The 27,896-nt window shown below is 35.1% G+C and overlaps 2 protein-coding genes across 2 annotated transcripts in view; one reads left to right on the top strand and one right to left on the bottom strand.

Moving 5' to 3' along the window:
• LOC139765226 (uncharacterized) overlaps positions 1-27,896 on the top strand; it is a 269,229-nt gene that overhangs the window by 201,251 nt on the left and 40,082 nt on the right. The gene's annotated exons all lie outside the window — the stretch shown is intronic.
• LOC139765225 (uncharacterized) lies at positions 14-27,212 on the bottom strand. The gene is made up of 43 exons (XM_071692553.1): positions 27,181-27,212; positions 26,988-27,072; positions 26,653-26,784; positions 26,323-26,457; positions 25,615-25,767; positions 24,950-25,175; positions 22,734-22,864; positions 22,002-22,130; positions 21,594-21,728; positions 21,334-21,465; positions 20,576-20,710; positions 19,713-19,841; positions 18,866-19,000; positions 17,134-17,265; positions 16,266-16,400; positions 15,840-15,968; positions 15,476-15,607; positions 12,932-13,063; positions 12,416-12,541; positions 11,491-11,622; positions 10,973-11,098; positions 10,371-10,502; positions 10,029-10,160; positions 9,520-9,645; positions 8,912-9,043; positions 8,577-8,708; positions 8,066-8,191; positions 7,458-7,589; positions 7,126-7,257; positions 6,608-6,733; positions 6,006-6,137; positions 5,671-5,802; positions 4,749-4,880; positions 4,407-4,538; positions 3,891-4,016; positions 3,303-3,434; positions 2,961-3,092; positions 2,443-2,568; positions 1,836-1,967; positions 1,501-1,632; positions 991-1,116; positions 384-515; positions 14-180 (listed from the first exon to the last, which is right to left on the bottom strand). The coding sequence occupies exons 2-43, from the start codon at positions 27,061-27,063 to the stop codon at positions 29-31; spliced, it is 5,580 nt and encodes a 1,859-aa protein (XP_071548654.1). The 5' UTR covers positions 27,064-27,072; positions 27,181-27,212; the 3' UTR covers positions 14-28.

Genomic DNA, 27,896 nt, shown 5'->3' with positions numbered 1-27,896 from the left:
TCAAATGTACTTTTACATTCAAGCAAATTTAAGACTCCGAAAACTTACTTGGAACACAACAGACGCACTTATCATCGTTGCACAGATGTTCGATAGAATCCTCGTTACTATTGCAAGTCTTTTCACAGTGGCCACCCTTGGCTAGGCAGTAAGGAGTGTTTTTGGGGCACGGATCATGAACTGGAATAAAATATTTAAAGCCACGTTAAAGAGTCTAGTATCTACCTAGTACTGGTAAATATCAAGAAACATTAAAACTACGTATGGATGTTTAACAAACCTAGAAGCGTTGCACAATTCTTATCGAAATTTACCAATGAAAAAATTATTAGACCTGCTTCAGTTTTACATCTACCAAAGTTTAAAGATTTCACAAAACTTACTTGGAACACAACAGACGCATTCGTCATTGATGCATAGATGTTCTATAGGATGCTCATTATTATGACACTTCTTTTCACAGTGGCCACCTTTGTCTAGGCAGTAAGGCGTGTTTTCGAGGCACGGATTATGTACTGAAATAGAATATTTAAATCCGTTAAATCAAGAGTCAAGCATCCTCCATTATGGGTAGAGTTTTTTTGAAGAGTAAATAATGAATTATAAGATAGACAAGTGTCAGGAATTCAAGCAACATTTGTTGAAAACGTGAAAGAAAGATCACATTTCTAAAAGTTATTCCAACATACCAGTTTGTCAAAAAAATTACGTTTGAAGCTACCGTGAGAAAATTACACAAGACCAGCACATAAATGAAGACTAATTCAAGGGCTTGAGAATACTTTGGATTCTGTAAGAGTATTTTACTTAAAACACTAAATTGAAAAGTTTAGTCAAAGTAAGAAGCCTTAAACTAGGAAAACTATCTCGACACTAAGCATTACACTTGCTAAACATCTTAAAAGACTGCTAAACTTACTGTTCATTTTGTAATAAAGACTAGTATGGAGTACCTCCAAAGCGAATCAAGACTCAAACTATAACACACACCTGGAACACAGCAGACGCAGTTGTCGTGGTCACACAACCCATTTAAAGCGGTTTCGCCTGCATGACACTGCTCAGAACAATAACCATCTCGTAAGTGGCACTTAGTAGTATTGTAACAGTGCTGCCCTGTGGAAGTATGAATATTTTCCAATTCTGGCAGATTTATTTTTCCACCTAATATAAATAAAGCGTTTACTCTCGAGAGTTATGAACGTGATTATGAACTGTAATTGATTTAGAATTAGTAGCATTAGTCGAAGTGGGGGAAACTAGTACTTTATACGAGGAATTTTTTTCTTTAAGAAATCCGTTTAATGCAAGAAGCCTTTCAGTTAATATTGAAATTTTAGAGCATTAGTCAAGACTAATGAAAGTAAAGAACCCTGTAGAATTTGGAATCAAGCTTTTCAAAATTGTACTTAAGTTTACAGCATTTTTTTTCTGAAGAGGTAAAATTAAACTTTCAAATATACTTTTACATTCGATTAAATTTAAGACTCTAAAACTTACTTGGAACACAACAGACGCACTTATCATCGTTGCACAGATGTTCGATAGAATCCTCGTTACTATTGCAAGTCTTTTCACAGTGGCCACCCTTGGCTAGGCAGTAAGGAGTGTTTTTGGGGCACGGATCATGAACTGGAATACAAAATTCAAATCCACGTTAAAGAGTCAAGTATCTACCTAGTACTGGTAAATATCAAGAAACATTAAAAGTACGTATGGATGTTTAACAAACCTAGAAGTGTTGCACAATTTTTATCGAAATTTACCAATGAAAAAATTATTAGACCTACTTCAGTTTTACATCTACCAAAGTTTAAAGATTGCACAAAACTTACTTGGAACACAACAGACGCATTCGTCATGAATGCATAGATGTTCTATAGGATGCTCATTATTATGACACTTCTTTTCACAGTGGCCACCTTTGTCTAGGCAGTAAGGAGTGTTTTCGGGGCATGGATTATGTACTGAAATACAAAATTTAAATCCGTTAAATTAAGAGTCAAGCATCCTCCATTATGGGTACAGTATTTTAAAGAGTAAATATGAATTATAAGACAGACAAGTGTCAGGAATTTAAGCAAGATTTCTTGAAAACGTGAAAGAAAGATCACATTTCTAAAAGTTATCCCAACATACCAGTTTGACGGTAGCTTCAAACATAATTTTTTGACAGACAAAACTACACAAGACCAGCACATAAATGAAGACCTAATTCATGGGTTTATGAGAATACTTTGGCTTCTATACGAATCTTTTACTCAAACACTAAATTGAAAAGTTTAGTCAAGTAAGAAGCCTAAAACTAGGAAAACGGTCTCGCCACTTTCAGTATTACACTTGCTAAACATCTTAAGAGACCGTTTTTGCTAAACCAACTGTTTAATTTGTAATAAAGTATGGAGTACTTACAAAGCAAATCAGACTCAAATTATAACACACCTGGAACACAGCAGACGCAGTTGTCGTGGTCACACAACCCGTTTAAAGCGGTTTCGCCTATATGACACTGCTCAGAACAATAACCATCTCTGAAGTGGCACTTAGTAGTATTGTAACAGTGCTGCCCTGTGGAATTATGAAAATTAGTTTTCGCAGATATTTTTTCACCTAATGTAAATGAAGCGTTTACTTTGGGGAGCTAGGAACGTGGTTGTGAAGTACAAGTATTGATTTAGAATTAATAGCCTCTGTCGAAGTGGGGGAACTAGTATTTTATACAAGGATTTTTTTTCTTTAAGAAATCAGTTTAACTGATGGAAGAAGCCTTGCAGTTAGTATTGAAATTTTAGAACATTAGTCAAGACTAATGAAACTAAAGAAAACTGTAGAATTTGGGATTGAAGCTTTTCAAAATTGTATTTTCCTAACAACTTCACAGCATTCTTTTCTGAAGACGTAAAATTAAAATTTCAAATCTACTTTTACATTCACGGAAATTAAAGACTCCGAAAACTTACTTGGAACACAACAGACGCACTTATCATCGTTGCACAGATGTTCGATGGAATCCTCGTTACTATTGCAAGTCTTTTCACAGTGGCCACCCTTGGCTAGGCAGTAAGGAGTGTTTTTGGGGCACGGATCATGAACTGGAATACAAAATTAAAATCCACGTTAAAGCAGGAGTCGAGTACCTACCAAGTACTGATAAATATTTAAAAAGACTATCTAAACTACGTATGGATATTTAAACAGCATTGCACAATCTTTATTGAAATTTACCGAGAAATACGAAACAAAATTATTAGACCCACTTCAGTTTTACATCTACCAAAGATTAAAGATTGCACAAAACTTACTTGGAACACAACAGACGCATTCGTCATTGATGCATAGATGTTCTATAGGATGCTCATTATTATGACACTTCTTTTCACAGTGGCCACCTTTGTCTAGGCAGTAAGGAGTGTTTTTGGGGCACGGATTATGTACTGGAATATAAAATTCAAATCTACGTTAAACTACGTGTCAAGTATCCACCATTATGGGTAGAGCTTTTTGAAGAGTAAATAATGATTAAGACAGTGTCAGGAATTCAAGCAACATTTGTTTAAAATGTTAAAGATCATATCCATCAAAGGTATCACAACATATCAATTGGTAAAAAAATTAATCATGTTTGAAGGTATTGTCAAAACACTACATAAAGAACAGTCCTAAATGAAGACTACTTCAAAGGCTTTCATATAGTTTTGATTAGTACGAACCTTTTACTTATAAAACAATCAAGTTTAGTTATGTAATAAGACAAATTAGGAAAATCATCTTGCCACTAGCATTACACTATAAACATCTCAGATTCCGTACCTTTTGGTAAAGGAATCGTTCAGTTTGTGATAAAGACAAGCATGGAGTACCTAGAAAGTGAATCGCCGAAATTAACACACCTGGAACACAGCAGACGCAGTTGTCGTGGTCACACAACCCGTTTAAAGCGGTCTCGCCTGCATGACACTGCTCAGAACAATACCCATCTCGTAAGTGGCACTTAGTAGTATTGTAACAGTGCTGCCCTGTGGAAGTATGAATATTTTCCAATTCTGGCAGATTTATTTTTCCACCTAATATAAATAAAGCGTTTAGTCTGGAGAGTTATGAACGTGGTTATGAATTGTAATTGATTTAGAATTAGTAGCATTAGTCAAAGTGGGGGAAACTAGTACTTTATACAAGGATTTTTTTTTTTAAGAAATCCGTTTAATGCAAGAAGCCTTTCAGTTAATATTGAAATTTTGGAGCATTAGTGAAGACTAATGAAACTAAAGAACCCTGTAGAATTTGGAATCAAGTTTTTCAAATTTGTACTTTCGTAACAAGTTTACAGCATTTTTTTCTGAAGATGTAAAATTAAACTTTCAAATGTACTTTAACATTCAAGCAAATTTAAGACTCCGAAAACTTACTTGGAACACAACAGACGCACTTATCATCGTTGCACAGATGTTCGATAGAATCCTCGTTACTATTGCACGTCTTTTCACAGTGGCCACCCTTGGCTAGGCAGTAAGGAGTGTTTTTGGGGCACGGATCATAAACTGGAATACAAAATTTAAATCCACGTTAAAGCAAGTAACTAATAAGTACTGGTAAATTCTTAAGAAACCATTTCAAACTACGTATGGATGTTTAAACAAACTTACAAGCGTTGCACATTAATCTATCGAAATTTACCACTAGAAATACGAAACCGAAAATTATCAGACCTTCAGTTTTATATCAAAGTTTAAAGACTGCACAAAACTTACTTGGAACACAACAGACGCATTCGTCATTGATGCATAGATGTTCTATAGGATGCTCATTATTATGACACTTCTTTTCACAGTGGCCACCTTTGTCTAGGCAGTAAGGTGTGTTTTTGGGGCACGGATTATGTACTGGAATATAAAATTCAAATTACGTTAAATTACGTGTCAAGCATCCACCATTATGGGTAGAGCTTTTTGAAGAGTAAATAATGATTATGAAAGTGTCAGGAATTAAAGCAACATTTGTTCAAAATGTTAAATATATCTATCAAAGGTATCCCAACATATCAATTGGTAAGAAAATTAATCATTACGTTTGAAGGTACTGTCAGAACACTACATAAAGAACAGCCCTAAATGAAGAATACTTCAAAGGCTTTTATATAGTTTTGATTTGTACGAACCTTTTACTTATAAAACAAAGTTTAGTTATGTACCAAGACTTAAATTAGGAAAATCATCTTGCCACTAGCATTATACTATAAACATCTTAGATTCCGTACCTTTTGCTAAAGCAATCGTTCAGTTTGTGATAAAGACAAGTATGGAGTACCTGGAAAATTCTGGCAGATTTATTTTTACACCTAATATAAATGAAGAGTTTACTTTGGAGATTTATGAACGTGGTTATAAACTAATTTAGAATTAGTAGCATTCGAAGTGTGGGAAACTAGTACTTTATACAAGGATTTTTTTCCTTTAAGAAATCCGTTTAACTGATGGAAGAAGCCTTGCAGTTAGTATTGAAATTTTGGAGCGTTAGTGAAGACTAATGAAAGTAAAGAACCCTGTAGAATTTGGAATAAAGCTTTTCAAAATTGTACTTTCGTAACAAGTTTACAGCATTTTTTTCTGAGGTAAAATTAAACTTTCAAATCTACTTTTACATTCAAACAAATTTAAGACTCCGAAAACTTACTTGGAACACAACAGACGCACTTATCATCGTTGCATAGATGTTCGATAGAATCTTCGTTACTATTGCACGTCTTTTCACAGTGGCCACCCTTGGCTAGGCAGTAAGGAGTGTTTTTGGGGCATGGATCATGAACTGGAATACAATATTTAAATCCACGTTAAAGAGTAGAGTATCTACCTAGTACTGGTAAATATCAAGAAACATTAAAACTACGTATGGATGTTTAACAAACCTAGAAGCGTTGCACAATTTTTATCGAAATTTACCAAAAAAAAAAATGGTAGACCTACTTCAGTTTTACATCTACCAAAGTTTAAAGATTCCACAAAACTTACTTGGAACACAACAGACGCATTCGTCATTGATGCATAGATGTTCTATAGGATGCTCATTATTATGACACTTCTTTTCACAGTGGCCACCTTTGTCTAGGCAGTAAGGCGTGTTTTCGGGGCACGGATTATGTACTGAAATACAAAATTCAAATCCGTTAAATTAAGAGTCAAGCATCCTCCATTATGGGTAGAGTTTTTTGAAGAGTAAATATGAATTAAAAGATAGACAAGTGTCAGGAATTCAAGCAAGATTTGTTCAAAACGTGAAAGAAAGATTACATTTCTAAAAGTTATCCCAATATATCAATTGGTCAAAAAAATTACGTTTGATGTTACCGTCAGACAAAACTACACAAGACCAGCACATAAATGAAGACTTAATTCATGGGCTTATGAGAATACTTTGGTTTCTATACGAACCTTACACCAAATTGAAAAGTTTAGTCAAGTAAGAAGCCTAAAACTAGGAAAACCGTCTTGCCACTTTCAGCATTACACTTGCTAAACATCTTAAGAGACAGTCTTTGCTAAACCAACTGTTCAATTTGTAATAAAGTATGGAGTACCTCCAAAGTGAATCGGACTTAAATTATAACACACACCTGGAACACAGCAGACGCAGTTGTCGTGGTCACACAACCCGTTTAAAGCGGTCTCGCCTGCATGACACTGCTCAGAACAATAACCATCTCTGAAGTGGCACTTAGTAGTATTGTAACAGTGCTGCCCTGTGGAAGTATGAAAATTAGTTTTCGCAGATATTTTTTCACCTAATGTAAATGAAGCGTTTACTTTGGGGAGCTAGGAACGTGGTTGTGAAGTACAGGTATCGATTTAGAATTAATAGCCTCTGTCGAAGTGGGGGAACTAGTACTTTATACAAGGATTTTTTTTTTCTTTAAGAATTCAGTTTAACTGATGGAAGAAGCCTTGCAGTTAGTATTGAAATTTTAGAGCATTAGCCAAGACTAATGAAACAAGAAAACTGTAGAATCTGGGATTGAAGCTTTTCAAAATTGTACTTTCGTAACTACTTTACAGCATTCTTTTCTGAAGACGTAAAATTAAAATTTCAAATCTACTTTTACATTCACGGAAATTCAAGACTCCGAAAACTTACTTGGAACACAACAGACGCACTTATCATCGTTGCACAGATGTTCGATAGAATCTTCGTTACTATTGCACGTCTTTTCACAGTGGCCACCCTTGGCTAGGCAGTAATGAGTGTTTTTGGGGCACGGATCATGAACTGGAATAAAATATTTAAATCCACGTTAAAGAGTAGAGTATCTACCTAGTACTGGTAAATAAGAAACATTAAAACTACGTATGGATGTTTAACAAACCTAGAAGCGTTGTACAATTTTTATCGAAATTTACCAATGAAAAAATTATTAGACCTACTTCAGTTTTACATTTACCAAAGTTTAAAGATTTCACAAAACTTACTTGGAACACAACAGACGCATTCGTCATTGATGCATAGATGTTCTATAGGATGCTCATTATTATGACACTTCTTTTCACAGTGGCCACCTTTATCTAGGCAGTAAGGTGTGTTTTCGAGGCACGGATTATGTACTGAAATACAAAATTCAAATCTGTTAAATTAAGAGTCTAGCATCCTCCATTATGGGTAGAGTTTTTTGAAGAGTAACTAACGAGTTATAAGATACACAGTAGTCAGGAATTCAAGCAAGATTTGTTCAAAACGTGAAATAAAGGTCATTTTTAAAATCTATCGCAACATATCAAATTGGTCAAAAAAATTACGTTTGAAGCTACCGTCAGACAAAACTACACAAGATCAGCACATAAATGAGACTAATTCAAGGGCTTACGAGTCTACTTTGGCTTCTGTACGAACCTTTTACTTAAACACTAAATTGAAAAGTTCAGTTAAGCAAGAAGCCTTAAACTAGGAAAACTCTCTCCACTTTCAGCATTACACTTGCTAAACATCTTAAGAGACTGTCTTTGCTAAACCAACTGTTCAATTTGTAATAAAGACAAGTATGGAGTACATCCAAAGCGAATCAAGACAAACTATAACACACCTGGAACACAGCAGACGCAGTTGTCGTGGTCACACAACCCGTTTAAAGCGGTCTCGCCTGTATGACACTGCTCAGAACAATAACCATCTCTGAAGTGGCATTTTGTAGTATTGTAACAGTGCTGCCCTGTGGAAGCATGAAATTTCTAATTTTGGCAGATTTATTTTTCCACCCAATATAAATGAAGCGTTTACTTTGGAGAGTTATGAACGTGGTCATGAACTGTAATCATTGATTTAGAATTAGTAGCATTAGTCGAAGTTGGGGAAAGTAGTACTTTATACAAGGATATTTTTTTTAAGAAATCCGTTTAATGCAAGAAGCCATTCAGTATTGAAATTTTAGAGCATTAGTCAAGACTAATGAAAGTAAAGAGCCCTGTAGAATTTGGAATTGAAGCTTTTCAAAATTGTACTTTCGTAACTACTTTACAGCATTTTTTTATAGATGCAAAATCAAAATTTCAAATCTACTTTTACATTCAAGCAAATTTAAGACTCCGAAAACTTACTTGGAACACAACAGACGCACTTATCATCGTTGCACAGATGTTCGATGGAATCCTCGTTACTATTGCACGTCTTTTTACAGTGGCCACCCTTGGCTAGGCAGTAAGGAGTGTTTTTGGGGCACGGATCATAAACTGGAATACAAAATTTAAATCCACGTTAAAGAGTAGAGTATCTACCTAGTACTGGTAAATATCAAGAAACATTAAAACTACGTATGGATGTTTAACAAACCTAGAAGCGTTGTACAATTTTTATCGAAATTTACCAATGAAAAAATTATTAGACCTACTTCAGTTTTACATTTACCAAAGTTTAAAGATTTCACAAAACTTACTTGGAACACAACAGACGCATTCGTCATTGATGCATAGATGTTCTATAGGATGCTCATTATTATGACACTTCTTTTCACAGTGGCCACCTTTATCTAGGCAGTAAGGTGTGTTTTCGAGGCACGGATTATGTACTGAAATACAAAATTCAAATCTGTTAAATTAAGAGTCTAGCATCCTCCATTATGGGTAGAGTTTTTTGAAGAGTAACTAACGAGTTATAAGATACACAGTAGTCAGGAATTCAAGCAAGATTTGTTCAAAACGTGAAATAAAGGTCATTTTTAAAATCTATCGCAACATATCAAATTGGTCAAAAAAATTACGTTTGAAGCTACCGTCAGACAAAACTACACAAGATCAGCACATAAATGAGACTAATTCAAGGGCTTACGAGTCTACTTTGGCTTCTGTACGAACCTTTTACTTAAACACTAAATTGAAAAGTTCAGTTAAGCAAGAAGCCTTAAACTAGGAAAACTCTCTCCACTTTCAGCATTACACTTGCTAAACATCTTAAGAGACTGTCTTTGCTAAACCAACTGTTCAATTTGTAATAAAGACAAGTATGGAGTACATCCAAAGCGAATCAAGACAAACTATAACACACCTGGAACACAGCAGACGCAGTTGTCGTGGTCACACAACCCGTTTAAAGCGGTCTCGCCTGTATGACACTGCTCAGAACAATAACCATCTCTGAAGTGGCATTTTGTAGTATTGTAACAGTGCTGCCCTGTGGAAGCATGAAATTTCTAATTTTGGCAGATTTATTTTTCCACCCAATATAAATGAAGCGTTTACTTTGGAGAGTTATGAACGTGGTCATGAACTGTAATCATTGATTTAGAATTAGTAGCATTAGTCGAAGTTGGGGAAAGTAGTACTTTATACAAGGATATTTTTTAAGAAATCCGTTTAATGCAAGAAGCCATTCAGTATTGAAATTTTAGAGCATTAGTCAAGACTAATGAAAGTAAAGAGCCCTGTAGAATTTGGAATTGAAGCTTTTCAAAATTGTACTTTCGTAACAACTTTACAGCATTTTTTTATAGATGCAAAATCAAAATTTCAAATCTACTTTTACATTCAAGCAAATTTAAGACTCCGAAAACTTACTTGGAACACAACAGACGCACTTATCATCGTTGCACAGATGTTCGATGGAATCCTCGTTACTATTGCACGTCTTTTCACAGTGGCCACCCTTGGCTAGGCAGTAAGGAGTGTTTTTGGGGCACGGATCATAAACTGGAATACAAAATTTAAATCCATGTTAAAGCAAGTAACTAATAAGTACTGGTAAATACTTAAGAAACCTATTCAAACTACGTATGGATGTTTAAATAAACTTAGAAGCGTTGCACATTAATCTATCGAAATTTACCACTAGAAATACGAAACTGAAAATTATCAGACCTTCAGTTTTATATCAAAGTTTAAAGATTGCACAAAACTTACTTGGAACACAACAGACGCATTCATCATTGATGCATAGATGTTCTATAGACTGTTCATTATTATGACACTTCTTTTCACAGTGGCCACCTTTGTCTAGGCAGTAAGGAGTGTTTTTGGGGCACGGATTATGTACTGAAATGCAAAATTCAAATCTACGTTAAATTTCGATTCAAGCATCTATTATGGGTAGAGTTTTTTGAAGAGTCTAAATGAATTATCAAATACGCGAATGTCAGGAATTCAAGCAAGATTTGTTCAAAATGTGAAAGCAAGATCACATTTCTAAAAGCTATCCCAACATAAGAATTGGTCAAAAAAAAAATTACGTTTGAAGCTACCGTCAGACAAAATTAAACATCAGCATATAAATGAAGAGTAATTCAAGGGCTTATGAGATTACTTTGGCTTCTGTACGAACCTTTTACTTAAACACTAAATTGAAAAGTTTAGTTAAGAATCCTTAAACTAGGAAACTATCTTGACATTTTCAGTATTACTCAGTATATACATATTAGATTCCGTACCTTGGTAAACATTTCGATTTGTAAAATACGAGTATGGAGTACGTTGAAAGAGAATCAGACTCAAATTATAATACACACCTGGAACACAGCAGACGCAGTTGTCGTGGTCACACAACCCGTTTAAAGCGGTCTCGCCTGCATGACACTGCTCAGAACAATACCCATCTCGTGAGTGGCATTTTGTAGTATTGTAACAGTGGTGCCCTGTGGAAGCATGAAATTTTTCCAATTTTGGCAGATTTATCATCTCCCTAATATAAATGAAGCGTTTACTTTGGGGAGTTAGGAACGAGATTATGAAGCATTTATTTAGAATTCCTAGCATTAGTGGAAGTGGGGAAACTAGTACATTGACATCACTGAATACCGTAATATCAAAAATACAGAATTTGTTAAATCCGTTTAACTGATGTAATAAGCCTTGCAGTTAGTATTGAAATTTTAGAGCATTAGTTTATGTTAATGAAAATAACCGTTTAGAATTTGGAATTGAAGTTTTTCAAAATTTTGCACTTTTGTAATAACATTCTTTGAGGACGTAAATTTAAAATTCTGAATTTTATTTACATTAAAGCAATTTAAGACTGAAAACTTACTTGGAACACAACAGACGCACTTATCATCGTTGCAGAGATGTTCGATAGAATTTTCATTACTATTGCATGTCTTTTCACAGTGGCCACCCTTGGCTAGGCAGTAAGGGGTGTTTTTGGGGCACTGATCATGAACTGGAATACAAAATTTAAATCCACGTTAAGGAAAGTTAAGTATTTACCAAGTACTGGTAAATATTTTTAAGAAACCTTTCAAAATTGGAAGCGTTGCACATTAATCTTTATCGAAATTTACTACGAGAAATATGAAACTGAAAATTAGACCTACTTCAGTTTGACATACCAAAGTTTAGTGTGTACAGACTTATTTGGAAAAGCAGACGCATTCCTCATCGATTCATAGATGTTCTATAGAATGTTCATTATTATGAATTTTTACAGTGACCACCTTTGTCTAGGCAGTAAGTGTTTTTGGGGAACGGATTATGCACGAATACGAAATTCAAATCTTGAATTAAGAGTAAAGTATCTACCATTATGGGTAGAGTTTTCACGCTAGTCAAAATAATTACAGACAAGTGTGGAATTCGAGCAAGATTTGTTGAAAATGTGAAGATCACATTCCTAAAAGTTATCCCAACATATCAATTGGTAAAAAAAAAAAAAAAAAAAGATTAAGTTTTAATGTACTCAGACTTAGCTACATAAAGACCAGCCAATAAATGAAGACTTCAAATGCTTATAGATATACCTTGGCTTTTGTACGAGCCTTTTACTTACACAACCAAATTGAAAAGCTTAGTCAAGTAAGAAACTTTAAACTAGGAAAATTATCTTGCCACTTTAAGCATTACACTCGCTAAACATCTTTTAAGATGTTATGTACTTTTGCTAAACCAACCGTTCAATTTGTAATAAAGACAAGTATGGAGTACCTCCAAAGCGAATCAGTCAAATTATAACACACCTGGAACACAGCAGACGCAGTTGTCGTGGTCACACAACCCGTTTAAAGCGGTCTCGCCTGCATGACACTGCTCAGAACAATACCCATCTCGCGAGTGGCATTTTGTAGTGTTGTAACAGTGGTGCCCTGTGGAAGCATGAAAATTTTTAATTTTGGTATTTATTTTTCCCCCTAATATAAAGAATAGTTTACTTTGGGGAGTTAGGAACGAGGTTATGAAGTAGCATTAGAGTCAAGTGGGGAAACTAATACATTGATATTATACAATACCGTAATATCAATAGATTTATACAGGGTTTTTTTTTTTTCTTTAAGAAATCTGTTTAACTGATGTAAGAAGCTTTTAGGTTAGAAATTTAAGAGCATCAGTTAAGACTAATGAAACTGAAAGGACCTTTTAGAATTTAAGCTTTTCAAAATTGCACTTGTAATAACTTAATGGTATTTTTTTGAAGACCCAAGTTAAAATCTTAATTTACTTTAAATTTTTGCAAATGTAAATCTTCGAAAATTTACTTGGAACGCAACAGACGCACTTATCATCGTTGCACAGAAGTTGGATAGAATCCTCATTACCATGACAAGTCTTTTCACAGTGGCCACCTTTAGCTAGGCAGTATGGTGTGTTTTTGGTGCATGGATCGTATACTGGAAAATGTAATACCCTATATGAAAAATTATTGGAAAGCCAAATATTCACCAAGCTGATTTTTATACAGTTTGAAACATTTTAGTGCGGAAAGTAAATTACCAATTGAACCAAGATTTTAATCGGACGATAGGTAAGAGACTAAATGTTATCAATTTTTTTTTTCCCCCAATTACAAGAATTACGATTATTACGTTGGAGGTTACAGACAAAAGTATCAAAGTTGAACCCCGATTTATGAAAATTCAGTAGTGTAGAAAAAAAATATTACAGAACGAACACAAAATAGTTTTGGCACAAGTCGTGTAAAGTGTTTTCTCTTATGACATTTTTGAGAATAGTACCCATCCTGCGACTGGTACTGTCGTGTTAAACTTTTTGGAAAAGAAAAAGTATAAACACGAAGCGAGGAAATACGGTTGTCTTAAATGGAGAGCTAGGGAAAGAGTTTTCAACTATAAGGATTGAAGGAACGAATTCACCAGAGATGTTCAAGTTCGAGACCTGAACATCTACAGTAAATAATGGTTTCAAATCTGTTAATGTTTAGAAGGGCCTTAATGCAAGAAAAAAGTAGTTAACTATGGTATTAATGAAGACTTGTAAAATACAGCCAATTTTAGAACAGTGAAAGCAATAGGTACGTTGAACTTTTCCAATACGAAGTTTAATCCAAATCCTTGTGAAAAACAAATTTGAAGAAAGTTTCATTATAGTCAACCGCTCATATGTGCTTTATATTGCATTAGCATGTACAGAAAACTTTGAACACAATGGATGCAATCGTTAGAGTTACACAGGTGCAGTATAGAATCTATCATGATACGATAGTTCATAGTGGCCATCCTTGGCTATGGAGTAAGGAGTGTGGTACACTGATCATATATAATCAACATTAACTAAAAGCTATTTACTTTGAAGTTTGCTGGCAAATAATCTGTACATAAATCCAAGTAATTTTGTACAACCAGCTCAAGATAGATTTAAGCTTAAGATTAGTCAATGTTTAGTTATTAGAGTACCTTTATGTTGGAAGCTTTAATAAAGATAAAATGTCAACTGGTCTATTTTGGATTATAAAGGTGGGTCAAATATTGATTTTTAAGTTTATTAGTAATATAGGAGACTAGTGAAAGGTTTTCACTTCTGATAGTAAGGTTTGTAATAACCCATTAAAGAACGAAGGCTTTCATTTCGCTAGTATAAATATTGCAAGTACCCAAGTGTCTATGGCGATTCTGTACCTCCACTTAAATATCCTTTTCAGTTGGTAGTGGTATTATGATTATATCACCGCTACTCTCAAGATGTAGGTCTATTCTATACGGAAATTAACTGGAACAGACGCAGTACCTGTTGTCGCACAAACCGTGTATAGTTTTTTACCTTTACGACATTCAAAACAATAGTCATTCCGTGACAGGCACGTAGTAGTGTTCAGAAAGAAAATTTATTCTGAACTCATTCGCGTATTTTTTTTTTTAAATATAGAAAGTTTAGAAGTTTGTAGGGAGGCAAGAACTTTGCTTTAAAAGTACGAGGAACCAAAAAAACTTTTGAACATTCACAATAAAACTTAAAAGTTAGATTTACCTGAAATTACCTAGGTTTAACACCAACTTAATTTGAACAACATAGTCAGTAGTCAGTGTTGCACAGATTATGCATCTACAGAAAATTTCTGCCAATACTTTTTTCAAAAGTATTGGCAGTTTTCAACCTCGTTCAACGTCCCTGGAATTTTAGTTTCACAAAATGAGGAAGTACCAATAAACTTCCTCATTGAAATTTCTTTCGTACGAATCCTGTACAAGATGAATATGAACATTCTTATCACTTTGCACAGTCTGAACATTAAAACTACCCAAATTTCTTAGGTTGTGTACTCTTCAGACTAACCCATCGTCAGTTGGGAACTAGGATAGTTATGTAGCACGACATTGTGGACCAGTTATGTCCAGGAAATATCAAGAGTTACCGAACTGTAACACGGCAGACGTAGTTCTTGTGGCACAAACCATGGACAGTGTTCTCACCTCTTATGACATTGTTCAGAACAATCATCTAACTGGAAAATAGCGTTTCGACAAGTGCTTGAAAATTCAGAAAAGTGTTAAGCAACATACTTTCGCATCACAAAATTTGTTTTTTTATGGAGAAATAGGAATGTTGCTTTAGCAAACTGAAGTAACAGACTACTTGAACATTATTGGCGACAATTTTGAAAAATTTCCAAGTTCATTCGTACGGAAAACTTAATGTTAAGATTGGATAGTATAGAAATTAAGCTAACCACGGTTTAATAATTTTGAAGATTGCTCAAATCATTTGTCAATGGAAAATGCCTTCAGAGTTCCATCAATGTGTTACGTATTGATTTAACACTATAGAAATACACATGAATTACTTACTTGGAACACAACAGAAGCAATGGTCATCGTTACACAGACCCTTTATAGATTCTTCGTTACTATCACACCTTCGTTCACAGTGACCACCCTTGGCTAGGCAGTAAGGGGTGTCAAATGTGCAGTCATCAAAACCTGCAATGATTTACAACTGCAGACTACGGAGACAACGAGAGTTACCGAATAAAGTTTTACTATCTTTAGGCTTTTATACTGTAGAAATAGATAAACAAATTAAATCTTTATAGGGACATCAAAAATGTTGCTATCAAATGTAAAAGTTACTGGAAACTAACTTTAGACTTTTATTATTCATTCAATATATACAACCTAACACGTCCTAGGAACCTCGAGTTAACCAACGTACCAGGTACACAGCATACACAGCCGTCAGGGTGACATAGCCCCTGGACAGCGTTCTCACCCAGACTACAGGTTTCTGAACAATAGCCCCGACGAAACTTGCAGGCTGTAGTGTTGTCACAATGAATGTCACCTGAAAAGTTTTTTTTTTTATATGACGAACGTTCGTCAGATATACTAGGGTTAGGATATTTGATATAAAGACATTCAACTAGTTTAGATTAAAATTAGAAAAAAAATTTAAATAATGCTTTACAGGTTTTAATTTTCATTAATACGAATCTTTAATGAACTAGAATATGTAGAGATTAAAAAGCCAATTCATTTTTAATCGGTTTGACAGCTTTTACAGAGTCTGTAGAGTAGTAAAAAATATTTAAAGACCCATTCTCATGGTATGGATAATGACCAAACTCCACAAAATACTCACCTGGAACACAACAGACGCAGTTTCTGGTTTCGCACACACCATGAATAGATATTTCTCCAGCATTACATTCAAGGGAACATTCCCCTCGCAGTCCTTTACATAATGGAGTGGTCTTTTGACACTCCTGTTGGTGTCCTGAAGAATAAGTGCATTTTATTGCAAGATAACTTGACAAGGTAGGATACATAACTTTGTCTGGTGCATTTGGGTAAATGATATTTGGTATAAAAAAAGTTGTAAAGTATGTGGGGGTTAGATTTTGCAGATACAAGACTTAAGCAGTCAAATTTTCATGCTTTAGAATGAATTATATGTTTAAGCGAAGTACTGGACTATGCAAGGCTATTTAGCGATAGATATAGATTAAAATATGTCAATTTATTCCGTCTACACTCAAGAGAAGCTATGAATGGCCATAGGTGTCAAGGATAGACATTTGCTTTGCAAGTATTCAGAGGTTTGATGTTCATGAAACAGAAGTTAGAGTTTTAATTATTTGTAGCAGATTCTTTAATCAAGTTTAAATAAGATTTGGTTAGCAGAAGAAAACCAAATGTTTGCAAGTTATACCAATTGATTTGCATAAAATAGAAGCGAATATTTTATTATGCATTCCTTAAAAAAATATCACAAATGTCAAGGTAAATTGTCCCTGCGCCAGGTGGGTTGATAGTTTTTAGGGAAAATAAAGCATTAGATATGATTTTGTCTAGATTATGCAGTTTGTTGCTTCCGATAGAGGCATAAAAGTAGGCTTCATGTTAGGATTAAGACCTAGCAATCATTTTCATCGAAATATAAGAACCCATGTCGAGAACTATTTTTGAATACCGAAGTACTAAATGCTATAATCAAATTTAAAACTCACTTGGAACACAACATATGCAGTCATCACCGTGACAAAGATGAGGGATAGAGTCTTCACCATGAGCACACGACTTCTTGCAATGACCATCCTTGATACGACAAGCAAAGGTGTTGAAGTCGCAGTGATCGGGTTCTGCAAATAGAATTTATTTTTTTTGTTACGTATAGATATAAATAATTCACCTCTAAGGGCAGAATTTCATTTAGCAAAGTTATCCTAATGGTGTTTAGAGACTAAGATAAAAATCTATGCAGTTTGTTTACCTTATGCGTTACATACAAATGAAGTAACATTCCATTAATTTCCAGTTGAAGTGGTCGAATGAAGTAAACATCGACGGTTGTATAACTAGCCAGAATTTAAAAACATTTAGTGATAGATCAGTGATATTAAAGTTCTCAAGAGGGAGACCGTCATGTTCACAAACTTAAGTCATTTCGGGATGACAAGTACGCAACTCGGGCCAATACATCTTTATACCATATAGGAAACTTCAAAGTTTTGAGCGTGAAAAAAAAAAATCAGGCATCTTTGGTTTACATACAAGGTTGTACATCGATTTCGAAATAAGCACATTTCATTTGTTAACAAGATATACAAATTCAGTTAAGGAAATATTCCAATTCATCTTATTCTAGTTGCAGTATGTAAAATGAAAGTTTCCAATTGTCACCGATGGTAGCAATTTTTAGAGCAGGTTTCATGGCAAGTGGTGACCTTTTTGCTTATGGAAATGTTTAAATTTGTTTTATACTTTCAAAAAATAGTTACGGGTGTTTTAAGTAGATTGTAATAGAAGTTTTGTATAAATGAAAAAAATTCTAATGATTACATTCTAGAGTAAAATTTTATTCCGACAACCGCAACCCATTTATATACAAGTATTTGAAGGAGCAAGTAAAAAATCTGATAGCTCCAAAAAGTCCTACTAAATTTGGGAGTGTTAGACCACTTTAGCAAAGTGGTTCGAGTTAAGAGGTTTGTAGGAATTTGACAAGACAAAATGTATAATTTCTGTAACTATACATTCTACACAGTTTTATTTTGAAATATCTAATGCCAAGGGAAAGTTTTGGAACCAGATACTAAAACATGTATAGTTTATATCAAGTTAAGATTTTTGTCCAGTAGTTTTACTAGAAGTCAATCTAAATTAGACCACATCATACGCAAGTAAACTCATACAGCGTGGCACAATTTTTTTAAAGTTGTGCAGGAGAAATTAAGATTTATGTTTATATTGCTCAAAATGAATCTGCAATTACGTAGACTTGCAAGTCTATGAAGTAAATTTAAAAACATTAACCGACCATAATAAAGGCTGAATAGACTGGGGTTATTTAAAATATCGAGTTAAGGGGTGTATAATCAATAGTGTAGCTTAGGCTTTACCCTTTGGTACTACGTTGTACGATTCACACATCGAATACGTTTTTCAGTTTAACTATTTCGGTTGCAGTTTTTGCAATTGTAAACCTTTAAACTGCTTTTAGTATTTTTACATTTCCGCAATACGAACGCACATGATCGTCCAAAGTGAATTCAATTACCGAAGATTTTACTAACCGGTTATTTTGATCAATATCCAGTATAGAAAAAAAAAATCACTACTCAATTTCTATTTTGGAATATCTTTATATAGAGTAAGTCTAAATGCTTCTAATGCATTTAATAAGTACATTAAATAAAAAAATTTATACCCATGAATATTATAGGGTAAGTAAAAACTTACTTGGAACACAGCAGAAGCAGTTGCTGGTTTCGCATACACCTGGTACAGAGTTCTCATCCCTGCCACAGCTAGTGGCACAATTTCCACCCAACCCATGACATGGAATTGTAGTTGTCTGGCAAGTTTGTGTATCCCCTGAAATTTAGAAAAAAAAAAAAAGCATTTGTTACATTATTAACTAAGCATACGTTATATAACTTTTTAGGGAAGATTTTCCATTGTAATAAGAACTTTAGAACGTTATTTAAATGTATTTACTGGTAAGGTAATTATGTTTTTTTTTAGATAACGTGAAAAGTTATTGGTAACCGAATATAACAAGTTTGTCGAATTTTTTCTAAAGGTTAAGTAAATTAAAGTAGAGGAAATAAAGGTTATTGAAAATTCAATTTTCCAGTTTTATAGTATTAAAGTTTGTATTCGAGAATATTTAATAGTTTCGACATTAGAAATGAAATGTTCAAATTCATTAACATTAAATCAGTTGCCATTTATTCAACTTCGGCAAATTTTAGGCGAAATATTAACATTCGGCTCTGGCAATCTTTTAAAAGAAAATGCTACTTAATCAGTTTCACTAAAAGTGAATTTATAGCTTCGAGGACTCTTTAAAGAATAGTAATTTGTAAAACTATTAGATTCAAGGAACATGTTTGTTGTAGGTTTAACGAAGTAAACAAAATCAACACGAATAATGTAACCGTAATAACTATAGAATGGGTTGATATGCATTATAGGACACTAGTCAAAAGTTCTGTATAGAAGGCAAATTTATTGAAAACTAAAATGATTTCCGTAATTTGAAGTTGTGGAAAGACATAGGTCTTATGAAGTGGTAATAACTTACTTGGAATACAGCAAAGGCAGCCATCGTTGCATAAATGGGAGACTCCATTCTCATTGCTGTGGCAGGAGTGTTCGCAGCGGCCACCTTTGCTATGGCATGCCAAGGTGGTAGGTGCACAAGGTCGAATTTCTTTTAACAAAATAGAATTATATTTTGTAGTTCTTTTTAAATTGATAGTTTAAAAAATTTAAAGTAAAGATAGATATTTATGGATTTTATATTTTAGTATATCAAAAGTATAGTTTTGAATTTTAAGAATCAAATTTTATACTTTCAACAAAAGCAAGTTACTACTCAAACTAACGAGTTTAGCTACTTTTATTTACATCTTCAATGCCACATCCTGTGGCGCACAAGGCCGAACTTCAACAAAAGGGATTCTATTTTGTAGTTCAAGTTTTGGATAGAAAGTTCAATAATTTTAAACTTTAAAGTTAAGAGCGATATCTATGGATTCTACATTTATAGTATATCAAAACTATAGTTTTTAATTTTAAGAATTGCTTAAATTAAATTTTATATTTAAAAAACAAGTTAGTCAAACGAACTGAATTTTTAGCCACTTGTCCTTATATCTTCAATTTATACGTCTTAAATAGCACATCCTGTGGCACTTTGTAGTCTTATTTCATACTACCATTAATTTGTTTTTCGTATCTAGTCTATCATACGTATATTTTCCCGTTAATTGCATTGGTCTTTTACAAAGTATTTTATGACTATGGTTTAGAAAGCATAACTTCAAAGTCATTTCGTGAAACGAATGTGACTATGGGCAACTACTATCTATTGAAGTTTTAGGGTTAATGGAATAGAGATTTAATTTAGATTATGGTTATCGTATAGCTACCAAAAGAACTTACCTGGAACACAACAGACGCAGTTGCTAGTTTCGCATACTCCAGGGATAGGGTTCTCACCTCTATCACAATCGGTGGCACATTGTCCACCCAGTGCACTGCAGGCAATAGTATTTCTCTGGCAGGTTTGACCATCTCCTGGAAGTTATATATAATGTGCGAATCTAAAATTTAAAGTTACTCGAAACTTTCGAATCAAAATCTGGTAAAACGAGCGAAATGTTAGTCAAAATTAACGAGTATGATAAGGGAGTTTTTAAAGGCTTAAAGCAATGTTAAATTGGAACTAAAATTTCTTTATTCCAATAATAGCAATAATGCAACTGTGGCAGTTTTCATTCGAGGTATTGTTGCGAGAATCATGGCAAGTTTAGTTCCTTCTGTTTGGGGTTAGACAAGCCACTGACTGTCCCGTTTAAATGTACTTCCGAAATTTAGGATAAAGTTACCGAATACACTCATTTGTAGCCCTTTGCTGGTATCTTGATTTAAGATCAACATTTATAAATAATGGAAAGGAACTACAATTTCATGGAAGGAAACCACAAAGTGACAAAGGCAATGTAATTAGTACAGAATTCAGTTTAGACTAACACTATAGATTTGAGAAGATAATGTCAAAAGTCAAATTGAAGAGATGAAATATTCAAGAAACCAATTCAGGCAAGGCAAGCAAATGTTCAGTTGTATTAGGAATTTTAGATTTGTTTTTATAAATGATGTTCTATAAGGTAGTCAGTAGAATAATTTCAAATACTTACGTGGAATACAACACACGCAGTTGTCAGTGTTACATATATGGTGTATAGAATTCTCATGACGACCGCACTCCTGCTTACAATGACCGCCTTTGACAGCACAGGGAAAGCTATTAAACCTACATGGGTCAGACGCTGCAATAAAGATGGAACACGAATAAGATACCTTCATATTTGAAGTTTTTAGTGATAGATTTATATATCTAACAAATAGTCAGGTTTATATATCGGTAACAAAGTAGGGAGGTAATTATAAGACTTACCTGGAACGCAACAGAGGCAGTCTCTGGTTTCGCACACTCCCCGGAGGGGGTTGTCGCCCCTAGTACAGCTACTGGAACATTGTCCACCAAGACTGCGACATGAAGGTGTCGTTCTTTGGCACGTTGGAAAATCTCCTGGAAGTGTCCAGGACCAATTTTTTTAAATGAAAATCCAATCAGAAAATTTACGTCACCAGAAATTATAAATATACTCCACGGGGTTTTAATGAAAAAATTATGGAGTTTTTACGCGAATAAAGAAGGTTCCATTTATTAAAGAGACATTGGAGATTTATTACATAGTGAGTATCTAAAGTTTAATTTCTAAACTACATCTGCAGATGCCAAGCTTTGTGCACCATTTGTTAATTATGGACAGAGAGTCATACAAACAATTATAGTACTCACTTGAAACACAACAGACGCAGTCTCTGGTCTCACATAGACCCTGGAAAGGGTTTTCGTCTATACGGCAGGATTCGTCGCACCTTCCATTGCGCGTTTGGCATAGGTCGGTATTGGTGCACGATCCAGATTCTGGAGTAAATTTTAAAGTTTTATAGTTATATAAAATCCGAGTAAATGCGAGCAACAAGGATTGATACTCAAGGCGTTCGTGTACATGTTATTGTTCATTTAAAGTGTAGGTGAAGCCCCGTGTATGCATTATTGCCGATATATTCTACATACAGGAATTTCTTTACCATGTGGTAATGTTAAACGGCAGACTGTATTCAATGTCGATTAAAATTTTTACGGTGGCTTGTGTTGAGGAAAAGTTAAATGAATAACTGGAGGCAATAGTTCGGGTAAAGTTAACGGTTAGATACATTTAGAGTAAGGTATTTATAGTTACAAGGAATAACGAAGTTTTAGAATGAGAAGAAAAGATTTCAAACGTTGACCATTTTAAGTAAATCAAATTTACAACGTAAATTTGAATTCAAGAAGTGTTCAAGTACAGATTCTTTAACGAAATTACAGGGAGGACACTAACGTTTTGTTCCATAAAATTGTTAAAAGGTTATCCAAAATTTTCGGTAGTAAAGATTTTACATATTGATGAAGTGTATGAGAAATGAGATGTCAAAACCGAAAAGTTCTTTGGACGTTAGAAATATATTTTTACAATAGGCTTACCTGGAACGCATTCTTTGCCACATCCAGCCACCAGGCAGCACTGGTGTCCTGGTGGACAGTCAGAGTCATGATGGCATTGGTCATGGTAGCGAACACAAACACGACCATAGCTATAGGGGTCAGGGCAACCACTGGAATGGAGAAATTAGTTTTTGTAGGTTGTGACCGTTAGTTCATCGAGGTAAAATCTAACCAATTTTGCTGTTTAAGAATATCTTTAAAAAATTTTGATATACTAAGAAAAATATTCAAAACAGTGTTCAACAACTTGAACTATTATTTATGAACATTACATTGGATGGTATTGCAGTGGAATTTATTAAAAAAGGGGGCGACTATTGTTTACTGGTTGGTAAGGTTATTTAATTTATGTATGACTCATGGGGAGGTGCCTGAGGATTGGCGGAATGCGTGCATAGTGCCATTGTACAAAGGCAAAGGACGTAAGAGCGAGTGCTCAAATTACAGAGGTGTAAGTTTGTTGAGTATTCCTGGCAAATTATATGGGAGGGTATTGATTGAGAGGGTGAAGGCATGTACAGAGCATCAGATTGGGGAAGAGCAGTGTGGTTTCAGAAGTGGTAGAGGATGTGTGGATCAGGTGTTTGCTTTGAAGAATGCATGCGAGAAATACTTAGAAAAGCAAATGGATTTGTATGTAGCATTTATGGATCTGGAGAAGGCATATGATAGAGTTGATAGAGATGCTCTGTGGAAGGTATTAAGAATATATGGTATGGGAGGCAAGTTGTTAGAAGCAGTGAAAAGTTTTTATCGAGGATGTAAGGCATGTGCACGTGTAGGAAGAGAGGAAAGGGATTGGTTCTCAGTGAATGTATGTTTGCGGCAGGGGTGTGTGATGTCTCCATGGTTGTTTAATTTGTTTATGGATGGGGTTGTTAGGGAGGTGAATGCAAGAGTTTTGGAAAGAGGGGCAAGTATGAAGTCTGTTGGGGATGAGAGAGCTTGGGAAGCGAGCCAGTTGTTCGCTGATGATACAGCGTTGGTGGCTGATTCATGCGAGAGACTGCAGAAGTTGGTGACCGAGTTTGGTAAAGCGTGTGAAAGAAGAAAGTTAAGAGTAAATGTGAATAAGAGCAAGGTTATTAGGTACAGTAGGGTTGAGGGTCAATTCAATTGGGAGGAGAATTTGAATGGAGAAAAACTGGAGGAAGTGAAGTGTTTTAGATATCTGGGAGTGGATCTGGCAGCGGATGGAACCATGGAAGCGGATCATAGGGTGGGGGAGGGGGGCGAAAATTCTGGGAGCCTTGAAGAATGTGTGGAAGTCGAGAACATTATCTCGGAAAGCAAAAATGGGTACGTTTGAAGGAATAGTGGTTTCAACAATGTTGTATGGTTGCGAGGCGTGGACTATGGATAGAGTTGTGCGCAGGGGGATGGATGTGCTGGAAATGAGATGTTTGAGGACAATGTGTGGTGTGAGGTGGTTTGATCGAGTAAGTAACGTAAGGGTAAGAGAGATGCGTGGAAATAAAAAGAGCGTGGTTGAGAGAGCAGAAGAGGGTGTTTTGAAATGGTTTGGTCACATGGAGAGAATGAGTGAGGAAAGATTGACCAAGAGGATATATGTGTCGGAGGTGGAGGGAACGAGGAGAAGTGGGAGACCAAATTGGAGGTGGAAAGATGGAGTGAAAAAGATTGTGTGATCGGGGCCTGAACATGCAGGAGGGTGAAAGGAGGGCAAAGAATAGAGTGAATTGGAGCGATGTGGTATACCGGGGTTGACGTGCTGTCAGTGGATTGAATCAAGGCATGTGTATGGGTTGGGCCATTTCTTTCGTCTGTTTCCTTGCGCTACCTCGCAAACGCGGGAGACAGCGACAAAGCAAAAAAAAAAAAATATTACTTTTATTGACTAGGTTGGTTTCACAAATATTTGTCTTTTGAAGTTAAGCATTTGCTTTCCCTTCAATTAGGTCAAAATGGTTAATCGTGGTAAAGTATGACCAGTTTGAGGATATTTTCCAAACGTTGTGAAAAGATAGAATAAAGGGAAAGAATTAGTGAAGTGCATACATTTGATTGGAGGTTATGATCGGGTTCCAGAAAGTGGACATCTGGTGCTCTATAATAGTCAGGGTTAAAACCGATTAAAGGAGTATAGTAGCGAGGTTTTTACCGTTCATGTGCCGGCTAGGTTGATTAACTATACTTAGATGTAGTAAATTCGCCGTCTCGAGACTGTTACTCACCCATCGGTTTCACAATCCCAGGAAGGACAGCAGTCTCCTGGCAGCTCCCTACAGTGTGGTTGTGGTGCTGGGGGACAGTCTTGGGGTGTCACGAAGCGACAGCTGACGCGGCCGTTGTCACATCGACACAGACTACATGGATTTTCAAGCCATTCAGAGCCATCGGGGCGGATAATGCCCAGGTGATCTACACAATAGTCGTTCTTGAAGTAGTCACAATGATGACCTGAAATAGGTTTTCATGTAAATAGGAAGAGATTTCCCCCCATGCGTTATATTCTAATGTCGAGAAATTGAAGGGATCTAGCGGGCACGATTTAAATTTGATGCACAAAAGGTAGATAGTTTATATCCTTTATTTCTGCAAGATGCGGTTATTCATAAAGCACTAATTCTTTTTTAGAGGAAAAGGAAGATCATTCCGAAGTATTACAATTCCCTGTATAAATTCAGTTTTCATTTGGATGATAATGGGAGAATAATTTTCATAATGGGAGAACACCAAATTTTATACCGTGGATGGGAGATAAAGATTGTATTCGTAACCTAAAATAAGTTAGTAAACTTATGGGATAACAGGTAAATAACTGCCTTATCAATTTCAAATACGCTGAAAATATTAAGAACGCGCCATCGTTTACTTACGAAAATGTATAATATCTTACCATATGATGGAGTTTTGTAAATAGTTATTATAACAGACTTGAGGTAAGGGGCGGAGGTAAGCAGTTTAGCACCACACACCAGTTCCAGGCAGCAGTCTGGGAAGGTTGCTATTACGCTGCCCCAAGGGTAGAAGCCATCGTTGAAAGCACAACCTAAGAGTCAATTGAAAATTACTTGAAATTTAAATTACGAGTAGGATAGATTTGAATAAGGAATGATTCAAGCAGGCGAATTTTATTCGCCAGAAGAGTGGAGAAATAGAAAAGTTTTAATGGAAGGTAGCGTCTACTCAGGTATTTTATCAGATATAGTAACGAAAAATTAAAGTGTGAAGGGTGAGAATTTACTATCTTAACTAAAACCAAGTTTGAACAGTACAGTAGTGATGTTAATTGCCATCATCAACATCAGGGTTGAACGCAAGACTGTCCATTTAAGAGTTTGAGTTTGTTTCTCAGCGAGGAGGTAATGTTGCCAAATACCGCATTACTAATGTTTACATAGTTTTTTGCTAACTGAAATTACGAGAATTCAGTTCTCATGCAAATTTTGGTATGCTCATTCTTTTGTTAATATCTAATATAGCTCATTCCTTAAATCAAACATTTTATAAATAGGGACTTTTCTTAGTAATGGGAGGAATCTGTTATAGGCCAAGTTAAGGTTTCGTATAAAAAAGTTTATGGTAGTACATATACGATTCTTACCGTCAGATAAATAGCCACAGTAGGGACAACAACCGTGTTTGAAAGAACATTTGTGGAATTCTTCAGACAGGAAGGGGTGGAGACAACACTCGCTAGCGTGGTCACATTCTTGGCTTACTTTATATGGGCCATGTCCTACGTAGATAAATCAAATTTATGTTAGAAGTGTATTAAAGTAATTTGTTATTAAATTATTGGTCTAATATGCCCATTAATAATGTTAGAGGTTTATCAAAATCTTAAATTATCAGTTTAACATGTGTTAAGTTAGAAACCATTTTTCTAGAAAAGTTTGGGGTAGTAAATTTTTTTTTTTTTTTGTTTACGTACCTTTGTAACGGTAGACATTGGTGCAATCAGGATAGCAACCGTATTTGTCGTAACATTCCTGGTAGGCTTTAGTGCTGGAGTGGTGTCTGCAACATTCATTGGCTTCTGGGCAATGCCTCTCGTCATGGTAGTCTTCAACGTAATTGGAAGTAAACAAGTTTTAATGTCAAGTAATTGGCCCGGAAAGTTTTAAAGTCAAAATTTAGAAATTATCAAATTACCAAAATTTAGAATACAAATGTCCTCCAAAATGGCCAATAGCATCCGATTCATATAGAATTTTCTATTTCACTCATTTCAAAAAAGTTTTAGATACTCCAAAATTTCAATCTTACCAGGGAGCGATCGAGCCGATGAAAGTAAAGGCCCCATCACCACTAACAAGACGATCATAATCATCCTCTCGGTCATTTTGTCCCACTAAAATGAAAAGAACGAGTAAAAGCAAACATTACCAAATGACAAACATACATCCAATATTCCCTCAATTATCAAGCAACTTTTGAAACCACACGTCATTCAACTTACGAACAGAACACGTGATGGTGTCCTGCCTAAAGTTGGACCAACAACTGAAAGAAAATTTTTCTGACGATACACGACCTCACCTCCGGAGCCAGTTCAACCATTGGTTCATGTGTGCGAACCCTGCTCGAAGCTTCACATCCTTTGTGAACCTTTTTTTTTTCCAAAAGAGGGAGCAGAGAAGGGGGCCGGGTGAGGATGTTCCCTAAGAGGCCCAGTCCTCTGTTCTTAACGCTACCTTGCTGATGCGGGAAATGGCGAATAGTATGAAAATGAAAGATATATATATATATATATATATATATATATATATATATATATATATATATATATATATATATATATATATATATATATATCGACTCCAGCAAATGTTTCTTTTACTTACCCGGGTATTGATTTGTATAGACTTGTAGTTTCCACATTTTATCATCGTAATCGACCCATTCGTTTCACGATCCGTCTACGAAGCAATTTTCAACCTACGAATCACCTTCAACTTTTAAGCTTCATGACGTAATTTACTGGAACGGATGACGTCAAGCGTGCAACGAATTCGACGAGGCAATTAGCCCAATCTGTGTGTGGTTTAACCCTTCAAGCTATGGGTGACATTCTCTCGTATAACACACGAAAATTCGGGTAGTCTCATACAACTAAATGTGACTCGTATTCCTCAATGAGAACAGATTCATTAATCCTTTGATTAAAGATCCGTT

Source organism: Panulirus ornatus, chromosome 53 (genome assembly GCF_036320965.1).
Source record: "Panulirus ornatus isolate Po-2019 chromosome 53, ASM3632096v1, whole genome shotgun sequence".
NCBI lineage: Eukaryota > Metazoa > Arthropoda > Malacostraca > Decapoda > Palinuridae > Panulirus > Panulirus ornatus.
This window is presented reverse-complemented; position numbering and strand designations above follow the sequence as displayed.